A 22,384-nucleotide genomic window follows, 5' to 3' on the forward strand; every position below is an offset into this window, starting at 1 on the left:
ATAGACTTCAAACATCCCAGTATGCAGTAAACCTATGACTGTCCCACTCACCCAACTTAAACCTGCTCCGTTACTCCAGGATAACTCCACTTCAACAAACCTGGACATCAACACTCTGATCAACAAGAACAATGACCAACACAGTTTGGCCACATCACCCTCATCCTTGGATTCAATTCAAGATGAGCAGGACATTGACAATCTTCCACCAGCACTCTTGCCACATGCCACACAATTTGAGTTGTGGTATGGCTCTGTCGGACAATCTCCACAACGTCTGGTGTAGTACCAAATGTACAGTATCAGCACATTGCATGGCACCATGAAAAATGGCCCAGTCATGTCTCACACATGCAACTGTAATGGAATGACTGGTCATGCACACCTGTGCATTCTGCCGACTACCAATCAACTCTTCCCACACTACTCCCTACTCCGAGTACAGGTCTTGTATGGGTATTGAACTCTACATGAGTTTCAAATGTCCATGGTTGGTGTGAAGAGGATGATCTTTGGATGGAGTGAGAAGAGAGAAATTCCATTCTGTACCAATATTCAATGTAGAATTATGTAAATTTACTCTTGTGAATAAAGTGATGGTGCTTTACCCATGCCTTGCATGATTGGGAGTAGTTCCTACCATACCTTAGTTAATTCTTCCTACAATTTCATACCAAAATGTAAAACTCTGTTCTGATCCCCAGATGAAATTTGGTACTTGTAAACATAAAGGTGGTTTGAAAAGTTCCCAGAATCACCATGAGAGGTCAGCACTAATGCAACGAGATGTTCACGTGATATTCATTGGACTGTTGCCTGTAAACACATGTCACATCAATGCTCTTGGAAGAGAGCTGTGGCAGAGACTGTTGTTGCTCCCACATAGCAATTTGCGAAGATGGAAAAAATCGAGTCACACAGTGATTAAGCACTTCGTAAAGAAAGGTATCAAAGCAAAGGACATTCATGCCGATTTCTGGAATACACTGGGGGACTCTGCTCCTTCATATTCAGCTGTTGCAAAGTGGACAAATGAATTTAAATTTGGTCAGAAGAGCTTAGATGATGATCTGTGCAGTGGTCGACCAAGATGTGTCACTACTCCAGAAATCATTGCAAAAGTGCAGAAAATGGTCATGGGGGGTCGCCAATTGAAAGTGTGTGAAATTGCTTGTGCTTGCCAGATTTCATCTGAAAGGGTATATCCACATCTTAACTGAAGAATTAGAAATGAAAAAATTATCTGCAAGATGGGTGCCATGACTCTTGACGCTGGATCAAAAATGCTTGAAAATGGACATATCAGAACAATGTTTGGCCTGTTTTAGGAGAAACAAACATGATTTTTTGGGCCGGTTGTGACCATAGCTGAAACTTGGGTGCACTACTATACCCCAGAGACAAGCAACAATCAAACCGAAAAAAGGCCAGGTTTAGCAAGGAAGAAAGTCATCTTCCATCAAGACAATGTGCACCCACACACATGCCGTCGCCATGGCAAAATTCCATGAACTAAGGTATGAATTGTCACCACACCCACCTCATTTACCTGATGCGACTCCATCAGACTTCCATCTCTCCCCAAAACTGAAAATTTTTCTTGGTGGATGAAGATTGACTTCAAACGAAGAATTAATAGCTGGAGATGGCAACTATTTTGCAGGCCTGGTGGAAACTCATTTTTAAGATGGGATCAAGGCAGTGGAACATCGTTGGACCATGTGCATTAATCTACAAGGAAACAACATTGAAAATAAAATAAAAATTCAGTGATGTAAGTACTTTTTTTCATTCTGAGAAATTTTAAACCAGCTTCATAGTTTGTGTCTGTTTGGAATTGCACAGTATGAATTTTTATCAAATTAGGAGTTAAGATGCTGTCTGTGAAACAGCTGTCAGCCTTTTCCATTATTCTTCTGTCCATGTCTGGTATGGGTGTGTTTGTACCTTTTATCAATATGCATGTGTTATCAGCAAACATTGTAGTTTTTGAAGGGTTCTCCAATGTGTCAGGCAAATCATTTTGATAGATCAAAAAGAGGAGTGGGACAAGCACTGAACCTTGTGGTGTACCATATTTAATGTTTCTCCACTCTAAATTTAATCTTAAACAAGTTTTATCATTTTCTAATGTGATCCTTTGTTTTCTGTTGTCAAGATATCACTCCATACATGGAAGGGGAAGACATTTAATGGTGCACAGATTTAGCTTCCTTAGCAGAATTGTATTGAAATGATGTGGGAGTTGGGACAGGTTCCATCAAACTGGACAAAAGATGTAATCACACCAATATTTAAACATGGAACAGAAAAGATTGTAACAACTACAGAGGCATCTCTTTAATCAGGGTTGTGGGTAAAATCTTGTTGAAAGGAAAGTGCGAGTATTAGTTGAGGACAAATTGGATGAAAATCAGTGTAGGTTTAGGCCTCTTGGATGTTGTCAGGACCAGACCTTTAGCTTATGGCAAATAATGGAGAAGTGTTACGAGTGGAACAGGGAACTGTATCTATGCTTTATAGATCTAGAAAAAGCATGTGAGCGGGTACCTATGAGGAAGTTATTGTCTGTTCTATAAGACTATGGAATAGGAGGCAAACTTTTGGAAGCAATTAAAGGTCTTTACATAGATAGTCAGGCAGCAGTTAGAGTTGACAGTAAATTGAGGTCATGGTTCAGAGTAGTTTCAAGGGTAAGACAAGGCTGCAACCTGTCTCCACTGTTGTCCATATTATTTATGGATCATATGTTGAAAACAATAGACTGGCTGGGTGAAATTAAGATATGTGAACACAAAAGAAGCAGTCTCACATATGCGGATAACTTAGTTGTGATGGCAGATTCGATTGAAAGTTTGCAAAGTAATATCTCAGAGCTAGATCAGAAATGTAAGGACTGTGGTATGAAGATTAGCACCTCCAAAATGAAAGTAAAGTCAGTGGGAAAGAGACATAAACAGATTGAGTGCCAAATAGGAGGAACAAAGTTAGAACAGGTGGACAGTTTCAAGTACTTAGGATGCATATTCTCACAGGATGGCAAAATAGTGAAAGAACTATGCAGTGAGCACTCAGCTATGATCTACTCTCTTCTGCAAGAAGGAAGTCAGTACCGAGACTAAGTTATCTGTGCACCATTCAATCTTTCGACCAACTTTGCTGTATGGGAGCGAAAGCTGGGTGGATTCAGGTTACCTTATCAATACGGCTGAGGTAACGGATATGAAAGTAGCTAGGATGACTGCAGGTACTATTGGATGGGAACAATGGCAGGAGGGTGTCCACAATGAGGGAATCAAAGAAAAACTAGGAATGAACTCTATAGTTACACACATGGGAGAAGTAAGGTTACCCAAGAGACTCATGGATTCAGCAGTAGAGGGTAGGAGGAGTTGGGGTAGACCAAGGAGAAGGTACCTGGATTTGGTTAAGAATGATTTTGAAGTAATAGGCTTAACATCAGAAGAGGCACCAATGTTAGCACTGGATAGGGGATCATGGAGGAATTTTATAAGGGGGACTATGCTCCAGACTGAACGCTAAAAGGCATAATCAGTCTTAAATGATGATGATGCTGAGAAGAATTTTATGATTTACATAATCAAAGGCCTTGGCAAGGCCACAGAAAATGCCATCAAGGTAATTGGTTGTGTTTAATTCTATTAAAATTGACAGTACTTTCTCAGTAGAGAAGCCTTTCCAGAAGCCAAATTGAGCTAGTGTCAACAAGCTATTCTCAGAAAGATTGTTATTTTGTTCTAAGCTACTTTCTCAAAAATGTTTGTAATTAGAGATCAGTTGCTTAGTATATTGTTGTTACTATTGCATACTCCAGTCTTTTGAAAATGCACTTTGACTCAGCAGTTGGTTACGGAGCTAACTCGATGGCGGTGCTATCAGGTCACTACAAGATTTGAGTATTTTGGCTGACATACCATCAAGATCAGTAGAGTTACTACTCTAGTAACTTAATGATTTCCATGATTTTAGGAAACCCAGCAAAATTTGTTTGGGTAAAGTCCTTGCCATCTTATACTGGTTTTCACAATCTCTGTAATGGATGAGTTGACAAAACTGATATCTGATGGTTGAGTATGCATTGCCTGTCTATGTAAGTTTAGTAGGTCTGTTTTTGATGGATCATTTTTGTCTCCATGTTTTGCAGCTGCAGTTAGGAGGATGCCACTGAATTTAGTAACCAATGATTTGAGTTTCATGTCACATCTCTCACTGCTGCTGTCATCTGGGAGTTTAATACCATTTGCCTTGCTGAGTTTATTCATTTTGTGCCAAATAATACTCCAAATTGTCTTTGCTCTGTTGTTCGTATTTTGACTTTTTATGTAGAGTACATGGTTTTTGCCGTTTTGATGGCATACTGAAGAACTTTGCAGTACTATTTGTAGTGGATCTTTAAGACTTTAGAGCTTAGTCCTTTGCAAAGTAGCTCTTCCCTTCTAGTACAAGATGTTTCCCTTGGAGATGTTAACAACCGTTTTTATTTGTGTACACTGTAAAAATCCCTGGCCATTTGCAAAGGAAAACTGGATTCATAATTATGTAAAAATATTTTTAGGAAAGAATTAATTTTTTCTAATGTGTGTCATTTGTAAACTTCATCCCATTTTTCAATATGCAAATTTCTCTGAGTAGTGTAACTGTGTCAGTGTTCACAGTTCTGTGAAATTTTCTTTTTTGGTTAAACCTGACTGATTGGAATGTTTTATTGCTGTCATTTGACCATCATAGCCAGGTAAACTATTTATTGTGGTGCTCATACCTATTTCATTAAAGACAGTTGGATTTAGAAATAAATTATCAGGTATTGTTGTCCTTCTATTTTGTAGGGGGTGATGTACTCATATCTGTCATCCATGCTCAGTTTCACTTAACGCCCAGCTGGTGCTGATGGAGTTGGCAGCTCTGTATATTAAATTTCACACACTTTGTACCCCTATATTACCTATAAATTTAATCAAGTATTCTTTCTAATATTCTGTACTACCGCAAGAAGTAATGGCGAGCAGTGTATAATGTATAAGCATACTACACATCTGCGATTAGCTGGTCCTCATTTTTAAGTGCTGTCAGGATAATGTCCAGGATTGCAAAATTGTTAAGGGTTTGTGACTGGCAAGGCTTTTCTTTTTATGTTAGGCTTGTAGTAGTAGTAGCAGTAGTAGTAGTAGTAGTAGAGTAGTAAGTAGTATAGGGTGTCCATTTATACTGTTTTTCCCAGGACAGTCCCGTTTTTTACCAAAATGTCCCACTGTCCTGAAAGTTTTTTTGGGGACTCTCAAATGTCCCATTTTTTATGATTCTGCTTGGCTAGAGTATTTTATGCTACTGGTTATTTGACTTGCTATTAACTGCACAATTATTTACGCTAGGAAGTGTGTGACGGCTTTCAGCATACCCCAAACATGTACCGAACTGTCAAAAATCTTCTCTTCTAAATCGATCCACTGAATCCGTCCTTTTGGTCCAGAGATACTCTACACCACTGATACTTGGTCTCTGGATTTCATCACCACACTGTTAATGTTTTGCACTGTGCAATCACTGTTTCATTATGCCAAAATGAAGGTGTAATTTTAACAGCAATAAAAAAAGCGAGTTTTCTTTTATCACTGGTAGTGGAGAAACTGTAGAATGTACATTGTGCAGAACAAAATTTGCTATTGGTCATGGTGGAAGGTCTGACATTGTGAATCACATTAAGATGAAGAAACATCACATGTCTGATCAAATGAAAAGAGGAAATAAATGCGTGAGTGACTACTGTGTAAACTTAAAATCAGAAACAGAAATGAATAGACAGTTAGCAGCACAAGAAGCTACATTTGCATACCACAGTGCAATGCATAACCATAGCTTTAAGTCAATGGACTGTACTACAGCAGTTGTTAAAAAAGTTTTCAATCCTAAATTCACATGTTGACACACAAAATGTAATGCAATCATTTCAAATTTTATTGCACTGTATGCAGCTCAGCAGGTTTTAACGAACTGAAAAGTGCTCAATTCATTTCTGTAATGATTGATACATCGAATCATCTGGATTTGAGGTTGGTTCCTCTCCTTATCACGTATTTTCACCCTGACAATGGAATCACGGTGAAAGTGCTCAAATTGGTTAATTTAGCTGGAGAAACTTGAGATTTACTTCAGAATTATGTGCTGGAGGTTTTAAAGAAATATGATTTTGAGGGAAAGGTGACTGCAGTCTCTGCAGACAACACTAACACTAATTTTGGTGGTAAGCAGAGGAAAGGAAAAAACAGTTTGTTCTATAAACTGCAACAGAACACAGTTGTTGGCTGTCCAGCATATGTGGTGCACAATTCCTTACAAACTGGCTCAGGTTGCCTGCCCATCAACTGCCAATTAATTGTAAACAAAATCTACTAGCATTTCCACATATATACAGTACTGGTTGAATCTCTGAAGTCATTCTGTAAGTTTACTGAAACTGAATACAAAACTGTACTTGGGCACAGCAAGACAAGGTGGCTCTCTCTGCTACCAGCATTGGAAAGAATTGTAGAGATATTTCCTGCTTTGAAATCATATTTTATTTCCCTTGATAAGTGTCCTGTTATCCTTAAACAATTCTTTGGTCATTCTGCATCTATTGTTCTTCTACATTTTCTTGTTAGCCAGCTAAAACCTTTCTCCACAACAATTAAATGTATTGAGAAACAAGAAATCACGATAGTGGAAGTTCATCAAGAAATAAACAAATTATTGGGCAAATTACAATGTACAAAATGTGAAAGATTTCTCACATCCTTTGTACATGAGACTCTAAGAAAGCTTGAAGAAGAGGGTGAAATTACTGTAGAACAATTTCATATGTATGCTGAGATCTTCTATGAGTCTTGCATTGAGTATGTTGAAGTATGGTGTTTACCATTTCTCATACCTTTTAAAGCATTTGACTGGGTTAATACTGAAAAGGAGCAGCTACAGTGGAAGAATATTCAGGACTGTTGTGTTTTTGTTAAAAGTATTGTACCAAATTTTCCTATTGATGAAGCCGAACTGTTCGATGAATTTTCATGTGCACAGAACTTCATAAAAAGTGAAGAAGGAGACAAAGAAAGTGTTAGTGCAATGTGATGTAAAATATTTGCTTATTTCAAAAGTAAAAACATTAACATGAAAAATATGATTCGTTTGATGGAGTTTTGTCTGGCAATTCCTGGGTCAAATGCTGCTGTGGAATGTGTGTTTTCATTAGTGAACTTATTGTCAAAACACACTTTAATGGTGTATCGTGTACTGACTTTTATGATACAATTTCAAACGAAAATGCACTTCTTGATTAAGTACATGAAAGTGAAAAGTACGGTGACAGTGTGGAAGAATAATTGTAAAAAGTTATATGGAATTATCTGAGTGCATGTTGTAAAGGTAAACTTGTATGTGTATTAAATTTAGTCAGTACAATACTTATGTCCCTTTTTTTTCTTCATTGTCCCAGGTTTTTCTCTAATTTATTTTTAATGTCCCCTTTTTCAATGAAAATGAAATGGACGCCCTATAGTAGTAGTAGTAGTTTATTCATCCAGCGACAATGTACATTGTATGGATTTTGTGAAAGAACATAGTATAACAAAAATAAGATAAAGGTGTACAGTTTCCTACATAACACAACGGTTCATTGTACCCATCACTATATTTTTGGGTAATTCAACTTTGATTGCTGTAATAATATAAAAGGAGAAGGATCTTTTACATGAAATACATTACAAGTAATTAATTTAACACTTTTGTTCAGAAAAATTAACATATAGTAAATGAATGTTGTTACTTGCTACAAGGTTACTGCAGATATTCATTTACACTGTAATAGTAGTTGGTCATTAAGAATTTAAATATTACTTCCTTGAATGTAGACAATGTTTTTATTTCTTTTAGCCAAGTTGGAAATTTGTTGTACAAAATAGCACTCTGAGTTTGTTTTTGTGTTAAACCCTTGTTTACTCTTTTCATGTGAATGTCATTGCACATTCTTGTATTGTACGAGTGAAGATCTGAGTTGGTTTTAAAATAATCGATGTGCATTTTTATATTAACAACGCTTTTTTTATATAGAGGCATGGTAAGTGTAGAATATTTAGGTGTTAAAATAACTGTTTGGAAGGTGTTAGCCTTTTACTGTTTGAAATTATTCTTGCAGCTCGTTTTTGTAAGGTGAAGATGGTTTTCATGTTTGTCTTATTATGACCCCAGAGGGTTAAGCCATAGGTGATAGTAGAATGTATGTAAGTAAAGTAGACAGTTCTGCTACACTCTCTACTACACACGGTACTAATTATGCGTAATGCAAAACAAGCAGGGCTTAACTTGTTAGTGAGGTAGAGAATGTGGGCTTTCAAGTCTAAATTTTCATCAATTTGCACACCTAAGAATTTTGTGGCAGCTACCCTTTCAGTTTGTTTATTTTGAATTTTGAGGTTCACATCATGTTGAAACTTTGTTTCCATATAATGTATATAATTAGTTTTTGAAATATTTAAGGTTAGCCTGTTCTGTTCAAACCTGTTTTGTATACATTCCAAAACCCTGGTTGCAGATAAATATGACCAACACATTTAATATGATCCCCACAATACACTGTGCAGCACGATTAACAGAATGCACAAATTCCATTATTGACTAAATATTCATCTCAGAAACAAAATTACAGATTCACAAACAGAGTACTAAGCATGGGTTATAGTGATCATGAGGCACAGCTGCTGTGTATAGAAATGCCAAGAAGTAGTAGCAGTACCGAACCTTTTTTTAAGATAACATTAGAATTTTTAATCTGTTACTGGCGAAGGAAAACTGGGAAAGCTCGCCACTCAGAACAATTTTGATAGCATGTACATGAGTTTTCAGAGCAACTTTCTTCACAATTTTAATGTAGCATTTTCAAAAGTAATAAAAACAGTAAAACCTAACAATAATAAGCAATAGGCATAAAAATTTCCTGTGAGAGAAACATATTTCTGCTGTACTGTTGTAAGAAATATAGAGCAACCCAAGAATTCACAGATTATTCAAAAGCCTACAAAAGAATCTATGGTAGAGTAGTCAAAGAGGCAAAAATTATGTGGAATGACAATTTGATAAGAAGCTCATCTAAGAAAATGAGATCCACGTGGAAAGTTATAAAGAAAAAAATTTGTAGTTTGGCGCCAAAGAAAAAGAATGTATCATTCACACTAGAAGGCTCAAAAGTCACAGACTCAATTTCAGTTGTGGAAAAATTCAATGAATTCTTCACTAGTTGAAGACCTCATTCAAGTACATTGTCAAGGACCAGTCCCAAGTTTCTCCAGTAAGTCAGTGATCTCAACTGCTTCTTTGTATGTTTATGAAACAAACCTCAATGAAATTATAAGTAAAATTAAATCAATAAGCAATAAAATGTCAAGTGGTCTTGATGAAATACTTGATTTCATATTAAAAGCATGTGCTCACCTCATAGCAAACCCCTTGGCAAAAATTTTCAACCTCTCTTTAAAAACTGGTGTATTTCCAGATATTTTTAAAATAGCAAAAGTTTCACCACTGCTGAAAAAAGGTTCTTCTGAAAAAATATCAAACTACTGACCCAAGTTCCTTCTCAAAAATTCTAGGTAAAACTCTTCTATGACAGTCTTTTAAGTTTCATAAATAAATATGCACCTCTTGCAGTACAACAACATGGTTTTATAAAGTCTAAATCTACACAGACAGCAATTTTTGAATTTTTAAATTTCGTTTTAAAATCCCCTCATCGACATAAATTAGCTGCAGGTATTTTTCTAGATCTATCAAAAGCCTTTGATGTCCTGGACCATAACATTCTGCTCAAAAAATTAGAAAGACGAAGAGTAAGAGGTGTAGCACTTAGCTGGTTGTGTTCATACCTAAAAAACCACAAGCAGAAAGTATAACTTCAGTGTTAATTCAACAAAATGAATAAAACAAGAAACAACTCCTTTCTTTTTAGTGAATTACAAATAAAATGTGGCGTACGACAGGCCTTAATCTTAGGTCCACTACTCTTCTTGATTTATGTGGATGACTTAGTTGAATATATGAGTCCCACAAAAACTATCCTGTTTGCCAATGACACCAGAATATTGCTCACTAGATCCAGTCCAGACATTTGGCAGTCCACAGCAGAAAGTTCTATGAAAAGACTTTCTGAGTGGTTCACAAAAAACAAAATTTAGGAGGATTACCTGGTTGGTTGCACCAATAATCACACCCATTTAGCAATAGTTCATTTATTAACCTTAACACATACAAGGATCGCAAAGAACTGATCTGAACATGGCAGAAGAGCCAAATATAATGCTTAGAGTCCAAAGATAAATGCATATCACCGTTGGTATCGATTTCATCGGTGATCGGTGCCACATAGCCACTCCCCTCCCCCCTCACTCCCCCCTCACTGCATGTCAGAATACTCTTAAGAGGCTGCGGGGGGGGGGGGGGGGGGGGGGGACTATGGCGTCAGCAGGGGTGGTCCAGTCAGCTTGACAGTGTTGTCAGGGAGCTGTGTGGGTAGATGTCAAGAAGGAAGGTTCGGCCACTGAACCTGGAAGTCGTTGAAGTGAGCTGGGCGTCGTAAAGGGCTTGCTGGTCGTGCGGCGACAGCTAGGTGGGTGGAACGGAGCGATGAGGACGATGTCTCCGGTGGGTGTGAGAAACACACAAAGGATGTCCAGGTCGACGTCGGGTGGGAAGGGAACACATTTCACCAGGTGGCAGGGAATGGCGGAGGTTGTGTCATGAGCACTGGATGAAGAGAAAGACACAACAAACAGTGTATAATCACGCAATATTATTGAGATGTCGTGGATTATGTCCGGAGGGGGGGGGGGGGGGGGAGGAACAGGCACAAACACCTCAAGTGAGGGCACATTCAAGACGGGGAAGGGGGGGGCATGAGAAACGTCAACAAGGTGAGGCAGGCGACAGTGGAGAGGTCGAAGGGACTGGCGAAGGTCCCGGCAGTGAGGGCATGATCATAGGTAAGCTCTACATGGGGAGCATGTGGTCACTCGACGGGGTGTGTGAGACTGAAGTAGAGGGTGAGGTCAGAGGAGAGGTCGACGATTGGGTCTGGAAGTCACTCGATGGAGTGTGTAAGTGGTCGGAGTGTTGTGAGCCACGACAGTAAGTGGCGTGGTCATGGCCTAAAGGGGGCGGGGCATACAAGAAGGCTCGACATAAGCAGGCTTAAGTCTATTGAGAGAGACTGTAACATTTGAATCTTTCATGTGTATGTCATAGGTGTTGACTGAGTGCTGGAGAACTCAGTACGGGCCGGTATATGGATGTTGGAAGGGAGCACGGACAGTGTCATCTCGGAGCATAACATACTCACAATTGTCCAGAGATTTCGGGACATTAAACTTAGGGCAGGAATAGCTGGCGGGCACAGGGATATGGAGATGATGAAGTGGCATCTGACACGGTCCATGAAGGAATGTAAGTCAGACTCAGGGAGAGAAGCGGAAGGGCTCACAAGGTCGCCAGGGAGAACAATGTTGTGGCTGTATACAAACTCGGCTATTGTGCCTTTGAGGTCTTCCTTATAAATCGCGCAAATGCCGAGTAGCACAAGGGGAAGGGCCTCCATCCATAGAGAGCCGTGACATCAAAGAGCAGCCTTGAAAGTGCAGTGCCAGCACTCGACTAGCCCATTATTTTGCAGGTGATATGCTGTGGTACAGATGTGCCAGATGCCGCAAATGTTACAAATCTCTTTGAACAGGCCCGACTCAAATTGTCTGCCCTGGTCAGTCATGATGATACTTGGACATCCGAAACGTGATACCCATGACTTGACGAAAGCTTGAGCAACAGTTTCCACCGTAATATTGGGGAGGCAGACAGCCTCGACCCAGCGAGTTGTTTGGTAGATAGATGAGAGAACATAATGAAAGCAGTTAGAGGGGGAGAGGGGGCCGACAATGTCAATATGAATATGCTGGAAACGCCCAGGAGGGATCGAAAAAGCGTCAAGGGGGGGGGGGTGAAGTATGTTGTGTACTTTGCAGCGTTGTCACGCAATGCAGGAGCATGCCCATTGCTGACAGTCCTTGTTAACATTTCTCCACACAAAGTGCTCCACTATGAGTCAGGTGGATGCACAAACACCGGGATGAGCTAAGTTATGCAGTGCATTGAAGACAGCTCGACGGAGCATGGTTGGGATGAGGGGGCGTAACATGCCCGTACTGTTGTTGCAACAGATCTCACCAGAAATGCCAGCGAAGGTGATGCGGATGAAGTGTAGTGAAGAAGTAGAGTCTGAAATCAGGTTTTGTTTATGCTCTTCGGCAGGTTGGAGGTTAGGCAATTCAGAGAGGTCTAACAGCGAATGGGCGGCATTGACTCGTGAAAGGAAATCAGCAACTACATTGTCAACACCCTTTATGTGTCTGACATCAGTGTTGGACTGAGATATGAAGTCTATGTATTTGAAGTGGCAAGAAGGCGGGTCAGTTGGCAGGTTTGTAATAGCTGCAGCCAAGGGTTTGTGGTCTGTTAAAACATAGAAAGGGTGTCCCTCAATGTCTGTCTAAAAATGCTTAATTGCTTCGTAGACTGCGAGCAATTCCCTGTCAAACACGGAATATTTCCGTTGTGCAATTGTGGGCTTCCACGAGATGAACTGGAGAGGCAAAGTTTGGCCATCGATTGTCTGGCTAAGGGCAGCGCAGTTGTCAGTATCGCTCACATCTGTGGTGATGAAAAGCTGGGCATTGGGATGAGGATGCGCGATGGTGCAGGTCTCGGCAAGAAGATTTTTGAGGGCAGTGGGGTCCATGGAACTGGCCAAGATCCAGAAGTGTTGGTTCCTGCCAAGGCATCCGTCAGTGGAGCCTGAATCTCCGCAGCCCGACGTAGATGTCGGTGATAATAATTAACTGTCCCCAGAAAGTGTCAGAGCTCTTTGAATGACGAAGGTCTGGGTAGGTTTAGTATTGTTTGTACTTTCTCAGGGGGCGGTGAAATACCATCGGCAGAGACCCAAAAACCAAGAAAAGTTACAGAGGGTTGATGTAGCTGCAATTTGTCCTGTTTGGTCTCGATTCCTGCTGCTGTGAAAGTGTTCATAACAGTTTGCACATATTGAATGTTGTCCCCAATGGAGGAGCTGAACACAAGAATGTCATCAAGATATGCAAAGCAGAATTTTAGGTCAAATAGCACTTCATTGATGAAGCATTGCCAGGTCTGGGTTGCATTTTTCAGACCGATGGGCATGAATCAAAACTGAAATAACCTAATCGGTGTGGTGATTGCTGTCTTCTCGATGTCATCAGGTGCCATGGGGATCTGGTGGTAGGCCCATTTGCAATCAATGACAGAGAACGTGGTCGCATCTGTGAGGGAACTGGTGAAATCGGCAATGTTGGGTATGGAGTAGGTATCCATAATTGTTCGTGTGTTTAGTCGACGGTAGTCTCCGCACATGTGCCAGGACCCGTCTATCTTGAGTGTCATATGTATGGGCATAGGCAAGCTACTGGCAGAGGGTTCAATGGCGCCAGAGCTTAATAGCTCATAAATCTGATTTTTAAGGTTGGAGAGGCGCTCGGGACAAAGTTGACGTGGTTTACTGGAGATCAGGGGACCTGGCGAGAGGTGAACAGTGCTGTTGCTGATGATGGAAATGTTGCCGGCAGCATGGGAGGTGGTTTGTTTACAATGTGTGGTGGGCGGGGCAGGCGAGGTGAGGTCGTGGTGTTCGGAGTCACTCGGTGGTTCCGACGGGAGCCAAGGCAGCAAAGTGTCCCAGGAGTCAACGCGACAAGATGGCCGCCAGTCCGAAGCAGTGGCACCGTGGTGGGGTGAGCTCGTGAGCCGTTAGTGAGTCCATTGTCTGAGGGCGTGGCCTGTGCCAGCATGGTCGTGGGTGAAATGCTTGGCGCGAGTGCACTGTTTGTGTTGTCAGTGGTGGTCGCACAGCGGTGCGCAGGATCCGAAGTTGCATAGTTTGATGTGCTGTCTGAGAGGGGGGGGGGGGGGGGGGGGCGTTAGGAGACATCAGTTCGGGAACACATGATGCTCATCATGCATGCACACTTGTGACTTGTGTCCAGCTGAGTGTCAAACGCTACTGTGTTAGGAGGGTGTGGCCCTGCGGAACTGCTAGTACACATTATGGTAATCTTGATAGCACAGTTGCTAGTGGAAGTGGGAGGTAAACAAACAGAGGCTCAATTGCTGGGATTGCAAGCAGATTCCGTGCACTTACTGACCTTGCTTTGCCCTTGCTGTAGTGTCTGTAATTCCTTTGCTGCTTTGGAGAGCTGGAGCTGTGTTTCATGGAGCCAGAGGGAGAGCTCAAAGTTTTCCTTGTGTAGGCGGGCGACGTGTTCCAGCTCGACAAGGCACTTCCGTGTGGTTTCTAGTAACATCATCGACAGAGATGAGCATGTACGGATGAGATGAGCCCAGACTGATGTGTCACGGAGGGGGGGGGGGGGGGGGGGGGTTGCTTGACGGAGCATAGTGGAAGTGGACAGATGATGAAACATGGTGTGTTTTGCACTTGGTCCGGTGAAAGTTTGTGGTGTCGCAAGAAGTCAATGCCTAGTATAGGTTTGTCAGTTTCACACACTTAAGTCCATTCGAGTTTGCAGGTTGTGGAGAGTGGTATGACGTGGGAAGTTGAACCCGAGCATTGTAGTTTAGTTCATTCATGGCTTGCAGTGAAGTATGATGAGGGCGGATGTTCGACGATGCTAAAGACGTAGGCAACAGTGAAACATCTGCACCTGTGTCCACTAGGAAAAGATATCCTGATGAAATGTCTATAATGTAAAGTTGTCCGCAATTATCCAGGCATTCCCGGTCAGAATGGAGCACTGGCGGATGCCTGTCATGTTGTGCAAAGAAGGCGACACCTGGACCTACATGCCATTGGCTTTTGGGAAGTAGCAGGGTGATCTGCAGTTACATGATGCCTCACCAAACCGTGTGTATAAGTAACAGTAGTGTGGTTGCATTCCCTGTGGAAAGTTCGTTGCCAGTGATGGTGGCCGAGGTTCGGTGACCACAGCAGGTTCAGTTGCAGGAAGGGGCGTGACTGTGGGCGGAGCTGGTGATGTCCCAGGTGCTTGTTTACTGCTTCCCGGAGCGAGCGGAACGGTCAGCACAGTACGGCCCCGGCCGCATCTGGCCGCTGGGCGATGAACCTGAACCTGAGACTTGTCAGGTAGGCAGTGGCTGGCGAAATCACTGATGCATCATGTAGCTAGTCAGCAATTGTCATTCTTTGCTCGACAGGTTCAGGAGATCTTTGAGCCAGAGCAAAGCGGATGTGAGGAGATAGTTTATGTGACCAGATAGTGAGGAGAGCTGTGTCAGAGAATAGATCGGCACTGACCAGGGCACGTAGCCATCTCCAGAGCTGGGAAGTTTTGTTGTTGCCTAGTTGCCCAACGTGGAGCACTTGCCATATTGCTGCCTTAGATGAGAGTGCAAGCCGATGTAGAACTGTCTTTTTGACTTGGGTGTACTGGGTAGATGAGTCTGGGGTGTCGACCAGGTCAGCAATCAAGTCCTCCTGGTCATGCAGGTGGATGATGAGGCACAGAAACCTGGTTGACTTGTCGAGTTTGTAATGGTTGAACACTTTGTCCACAATTTCGAACCAGGTTGTTGCTCTGTCGCCATTAAATGGCAGCAGCATTGGTAAGCATTGTAGAATGTTCAGAAGAACAGGTTGAGTTGAGTTCATTGGGGCACTGCTTGAATCGAGCTGTTGTTGCTGTAGTATTCCAGGAGAGCGTGCCTCCAGGGGATGTGGCAACAATGGCTGTTCGGGTGGCACCATGAAGGTGACACGTTGTGGTTGAGCGCGATCTGTCACAATGCAGAAAGCCGATGTGGGTGAGACACCATAATGTGTTGAATGCAGTTACAGAAGCTCAACACGTTGCGGGTGTGTTCGGATTGACATGTCGCAGAAGACTGAGATAGATGAGACATCAAGATGTGCTGAGAATGGTAGCGGAAGCTCAACTGGAGCCAGTGCCTGGGTGACAGGAGAGAAAAAGTTCAAAGTTTGAGAACACGTTTTAGTCCACGGAAAGCTCAACATATGATCAGAGCCGGGACCACCTGTGTTGCAGGGAGGCTGCGGAGGTGTGGGCTGTCCAGAAGCACAGTGTGGGAAATGATGTCGCACATGGGATGGAATGTGTGAATGTTCATTGTTCACAGTCACTCCACTCAAAATGGTGTGTGGATAAGGTGAATGTCGTGGCATAAAACACTGATACATAGCAGTGGGACGGAGGTGGAGGTCAGGCACAGATAACAAGTTATTGTTCCTGTTGCAGGCTGAGGTATCGATGTAGGAAGCCATGTGCTGATGCTGAACCAAGGCAGGCCCAGGCATGGTCAGATGCTGAGGAGGTAGACCTGTAAACGAAGCAGTTCCGGCCATGTGGCAGGTATCCGTGTGGTACTGTACGTATTGCGGCATGGCAAATCATTGTTCTGGTGGTAGTAGGTTGTCTGACGAAGCATTTGCAGAAATCGGCATTGGTCCCACACTGCACAGAGATCCATAAGAAGTGATATCCAGAGTCATGAGCACTCCTAATCTCACTTATTGTTGCAGGCTTGAAAACGTACGGCAAAATCGGCAGAATCATCAAGTGAGAGGCATCGTTTTGCAGTACTGGCAGGTGTACATCACCCGCAACACAATGCATGTCAATCACAAAATCTGGCATTAGGCGCTGGGCTCAAGTCATTGTTTGAATGCTGTGTCGATGTTATACACACGAAAATAACCGATGCGGAAGTCTCAGACACATTAAAACGGTGAAAACGGAAGACGTTACAACTCGGGGTCACCAGTGAGGAGGATTACCGGGTTGGTTGCAACAATAATCACACCCATTTAGCAATAGATCATTTATTAACCTTAACTCATACAAGGATCACAAAGAACTGTCCTGAACATGGCGGAACAACCAAAGATAATGCTTAGAGTCCAATGATGAATGCATATTGATGTTGATGTCGATTTCGTCAGCGCCCCAAACTCATTATAAATACTGAAAAATCTGTGTGTGTTGATTTTCATTTAATTCCTCCAACTTATCAAATGTCTATTCAAGCACAATTAAAAAATGATCCCCTAGAAAATGTTTCACAAAATTTTTGTGTCTATGGGTTCAGCAAGACTTAAAGTGGGACACACATATAAATAACTTCTTTAGAAAAATATCATCTGTATACTATGGCCTAACCATTTTAAAGGCTACAACAAGCAAAACAACAGTACTGCAGGCATACTATGCACAGTTCCACTCACTAGCCCAAAATGGGATTGTTTTTTGGGGATACACAACTCACAGTATAAAGGTTTTTAGAATGCAAAAAAAGAGTTCGAAGAATAATTTGTGACCTTAAAATGATGGAGTCCTGTAAATCCCATTTTACTGAGCTTGGTGTTCTAAGTGTTCCAAGTTTATTTATCTATGAAACTATCTTGTTCACTAGGGACTACCTCCTGGAAACAGGCAAACTGCCACAGAACATAAATGTAGAAAACTATAGTACCAGAGGGAAATCAAATATACATCAAAAAAATCACAGAACAACCACCTAACAGAGGAGCATAATTAACATTGATGTAATACTACACAATAAGAAACCAGAGGAAATAAAAAATGCTATTCATCCTAAATTTAAAGGTAAACTAAAGGCATTTCTAATAAAGCACTGTTTCTATTCTGTCTGAGAATTTCTGAATATGTAACAAAATTAATTGTAATAGGTATAAAAATTTGCCTACTATTTTGCTAATACTATGTATTATTGTAACTTATCTTTGACCTGTCCAATATCAATTGTACAATTTGTGTCGTATTGCTGTATGATAAAACTGGACCAATAAAAAATCAAATCAATCAAATCAAATCAGATGTTGGCAATACCCTATTTATGTCTGTTACAACAATATTTGTGTCATCAGCAAACAAAATTATGTGCGTACCACTGATTGGGATCTTGGTATCATTTATATATTATACCTGGAGCAAGCATTGACGCCACTGGGGTGGCTTGGCTAACAGTTCCACCACAACTTTACTCAAGTGGCAACTCAACAAGGCAATCTGTCCATATTGTTTTTGTATGTGAAGTAACTCACCTACATGTTTTTTATCATTTTATGTCTGTTCCCTTTTTGTCATTGTTTAGCAGTAAGGTAAATAAGGGGTGTGTTTAATGTCAATCCGCAACATGAGTACAAATTTTTGAAATTGTGTAATGACAGTAATGATGTTTATTGCACTCTGTGTAATAGAGAATTTTCTGTTCCCATAAAGGAAAGAGTGATGTTAAAGATCACCTGAAAACAGTTACTACTTCACCACCATATACAAGATTTTTTTAAAAGCTAAAGATGAGATAGCAGTGACCTGGAGAGTGCTGCTAAAGTGGCATTGACAGACATGAACACCATTTTGCAAAAAAGTCATGTCTAGTGGAAAATACTACTGGATAAGTAAAGTTAATGTTTCAGTAAACTGTTTTACCTAATTTCAGAAATAGTCCTGTGTTGTATCCAAAAGAATATGGTAATATCCCATGGGTTGACCCAAACAAAATATCATAAGTCTAATAATGTACAAACTGTTGTCACCTCAATTTATTCATGTTTTGTTCTCCTTGGACAATTATAACTTTATGTTCAGTTGTCTAGCTCAGTTAAAATGGGAAGATAACTTACTCTTGATATGGTCAAAAGCTTGTCGGTATGTTCTGCTTCAATTTACATATATCTATAAACACAATAACCACATGTATTCTTTAAGTAATGTATGTAAATTATACCTTACTTTTAGTAACTAGGTTTCACATATTTTTGCCATTGTTCATGGACATATGTAACATGCTGCCTACAAATTAATTATTTACACTCTGTCGCTTTGTTCATATAAAACTTTTACTTTTGCAGTATTACATACTGTAATACATCCTAAAATTGTTATGCTAGCACACAATAAATAAACAGTAACAATTATTGTCATCCAATAAAATAATATATATTAAAAACAGTAATTATTTTTTAAAAATTTGTAACAGGTCTCACAGTGCAATATACTCACAGTGATGCGCATTCGATATCCGAAGTACTGTTCATGGCTTCAGATCTTCCCTGCAGCTCGAAGGTATGTAAAGAATAATATTACATTTATGTGATTCTTGTCAAGTGATTTTTTACTAATGTAACTGCAATACAAAATGGATAGGGCTGCTATGTCATGTTACCATCTTGTGAACATATTCTTTTCTGTTGTGAGTTTTAATTAGAGATTCCTTTCTGGACTATGCATTATATTGACATTATACTTGGCAGATGTACAGACTGGTGTTCCAAAAACATGAAACCTATTTCCATTTAGAATAATATTTCTGTTTCAAGAGAAAGCACTTTTCATTTACACTTACTAGAATAACATTTGGAACAACCATTATCCATGAATTTGTTATTTGTCATCTCCCTTGCACTTAATTGGAGCATTGTTCCTGGAAGTTATCATGACCATTTGGTTCTGAAAGGAGTGGAAGGACTGAACCAGAAACTTCAAGGTTTTGTGACAAACTAGGCTGCAACTTCCTTGACTTGCACCATAGGGTTGAGAACTGTAGGGTCCTCCTAAATGGGTCAAGTGTCTACTACAAATCAGAGGCTGCTATTCAGGTAGCTGACTGTTTGTGGGGTGCACTCCAGGGTTTTTTAGATTGGGCAACTCTCCGTCCAATCCAGATTACAATAGCTATAGGAAACCCAGAATAAACAGTGTAAGAATGAAATAAATGCCTCCCACAGATGATAGTATTAAAATCCTAATGGTTAATTGCTGAAACATTCACAACAAAGTGCCAGAGTTTGAAGTGCTCATGAAAAGCAGTGAAGCTCACATAATACTAGATACAGAAAGGTGGTTGAAACCTGAAATTTTTTGGGGAAATTTAAGTGTGTATCAAAGGGATAGGCAAATGGGGAAATGGAGGTGGTGTATTTGTCACAGTAGACAAGAAACTCAAATCCAGCAAGATAGAAATTAAAGCTGCATGTGAGATTGTTCAGGTAAAACTCAGTATCAGGGGCAGGCATAAAATGATAACTGGATCCATCTATTATCCACTGGACTCATCTCCTGATGTAACTGAACATATTAGAGAAAACCTCAGTACACTTGTACATATTTTCCCAAATCACACCATAATCATTGGTGAGGACTTTAATCATACAACAATCAGGTGAGAACATTATAGTTTTTATTGTGGTGGGTGTGATGAGATATCCTGTGAAAGATTACTACATGCCCTCTCTCAGAACTACCTAGAACAGATAGTTAGGAACCCCTCTCATGATGGAAATATACTGGATCGAGTGGCGACAAACAGACCCGTCCTCTCTGAGGATGTCCACATCGAAACAGATATCAGTGAACATGATGTGGTTGTGGCAGCAAAGATTACCAAAGTACAGAGGATAACTAAAACAAGCAGAAAGGTATATATGTTCAGTAAACTAAACAAAAATTCAGTATTGCCATATCTCACTGAGGAACTTGAAACTTTCAACACGGGGATGAGGCATGCAGAGGAACTATGGCTCAAGTTTAGAAGAATAGTTGACCATGTACTGGACAGGTCTATACCTAGTAGAATAGTTTATAATGGTATTCAGTCACTGTAAAGAAGCTTTTAAAGAAACAGTGATTACTGCATGATAGGTGTAAAATAAAGTGTAGTGCTATATATATAGAGAGAGGTGCTGAATGAAATGTGTTTGGCTGTCAAGAGAGCAAAGCATGATGCTTTCAGTGACTACCATAATAGGATATTGTCAAATGATATTTCACAGAACCTGAAGAATCTGATCATATGTAAAGACTGTTAGTGTCCAGTTCCTAGTGAATGAGACATGAACTGAAATGGAGGGTAGCAAAGCAAAATCTGAAATGCGTAACTCCATTTTCAAATGTTTGTTCACAAAGGAGAGCCCAAGTGAATTGCCCCAATTTAATCCTTGTACCACTGCAAAAGATGAATGAAATAAGTATTAGTGTCAGTGGTGTTGAGAAATAACTGAAATCATTATAACTCAACATGGCACCAGAACCTGATGGAATCCATATCACATTCTATACTGAATATGTGGCTGAGTTAGCCCCTCTTCTAACTATAATCTATCATAGATCTGTCTGACAAAAAACAGGCCTGTTCTTGGAAAAAATCACAGGCCACTCCTGCCTATAAGAAATGTAGTAGAAGTGATCCACAAAATCACTGTCCAGTATCCTTGACATTGATTTATTGTAGAATCTTAGATCATCTTCTGAGCTCGAATCTAATGATATATCTTGAACAGAATGACCTCCTCAGTGCCTGCCAGCATGGATTCCAAAAACATGTCATGTGAAACCCAACTCACACGACATGCTGAAAGCTTTGGATCAAGGCAGTTAGTTAGAAGCAGTATTTCTTGATTTCCAAAAAGCATTTGAGTCAGTACCACATCTACACTTATCGTCAAAAGTATGATCAAATGGAGTATCAGGTGAAAGTAACTTCAGTTGTGTCCCAGGGAAGTATATTGGGATCCTTACTGTTCATGTTGTATATTAATTGCCTTGCAGACAGCACTTATAATAACCTCAAACTTTTTTTTGCAGATGACGCAGTTATTGCAGTTGTCTGTAATGAAGTGCTATCTGAAAGAAGCTGCATAAATTTTCAGTCAAATCTTGATAAGATATCAGAGTGGTGCAAAGATTGGCAATTTGCTTTAAATGTTCAGAAATGTAAAACTCTGCACTTCACAAAACGAAAAAATGTAGTATCCTATGACTATAACATCAATGAGCCACTGCTGGAAATGGCCAACACATACAAGTACGTAAGGGTAAGACTTTTCAGGGATATAAAATGAAATGATCACATAGGCTCAGTTGTGGGTAAAGCAGGTGGTAGACTTTAGTTTATTGGTAGAATACTGGGGAAGTGCAATCAGTCTACAAAGGAGATTGCTTACAAATCACTCATGACTGGTTCTAGAATATTGCTCAAATATGGGGCTCATATCAAATAGGACTAACAGGAGATATTGTACATCTGCAGAGAAGGGCGGCACAAATGGTCACAGAGCTATTTAATCCATGGGAGAGTATCACAGAGATACTGAAGAAGCTGAACTAGAAGACTCTTGAAGACAGATGTATACAGTCAGAAAGTCTATTAACAAAGCTTCAAGAACCAGCAATTAATGGTGACTCTAGAAATACACTACAATCCCCTACATATCAATCACATGGGCACCATGAGGATAAGATTAGAATAA

The 22,384-nt window shown here is 40.5% G+C and overlaps 1 protein-coding gene across 1 annotated transcript in view; it reads left to right on the forward strand.

Moving 5' to 3' along the window:
• The window catches only part of LOC126361248 (protein sneaky), a 260,828-nt gene that overhangs the window by 237,571 nt on the left and 873 nt on the right, over positions 1 to 22,384 (forward strand). The window contains exon 12 of the mRNA XM_050007779.1: positions 19,117 to 19,202. Within this exon, the coding sequence (XP_049863736.1) occupies positions 19,117 to 19,202 (86 nt within the window). The remainder of the gene's footprint in view (positions 1 to 19,116; positions 19,203 to 22,384) is intronic.

The sequence above is a fragment of the Schistocerca gregaria genome, chromosome 1 (assembly GCF_023897955.1).
Source record: "Schistocerca gregaria isolate iqSchGreg1 chromosome 1, iqSchGreg1.2, whole genome shotgun sequence".
Lineage (NCBI taxonomy): Eukaryota > Metazoa > Arthropoda > Insecta > Orthoptera > Acrididae > Schistocerca > Schistocerca gregaria.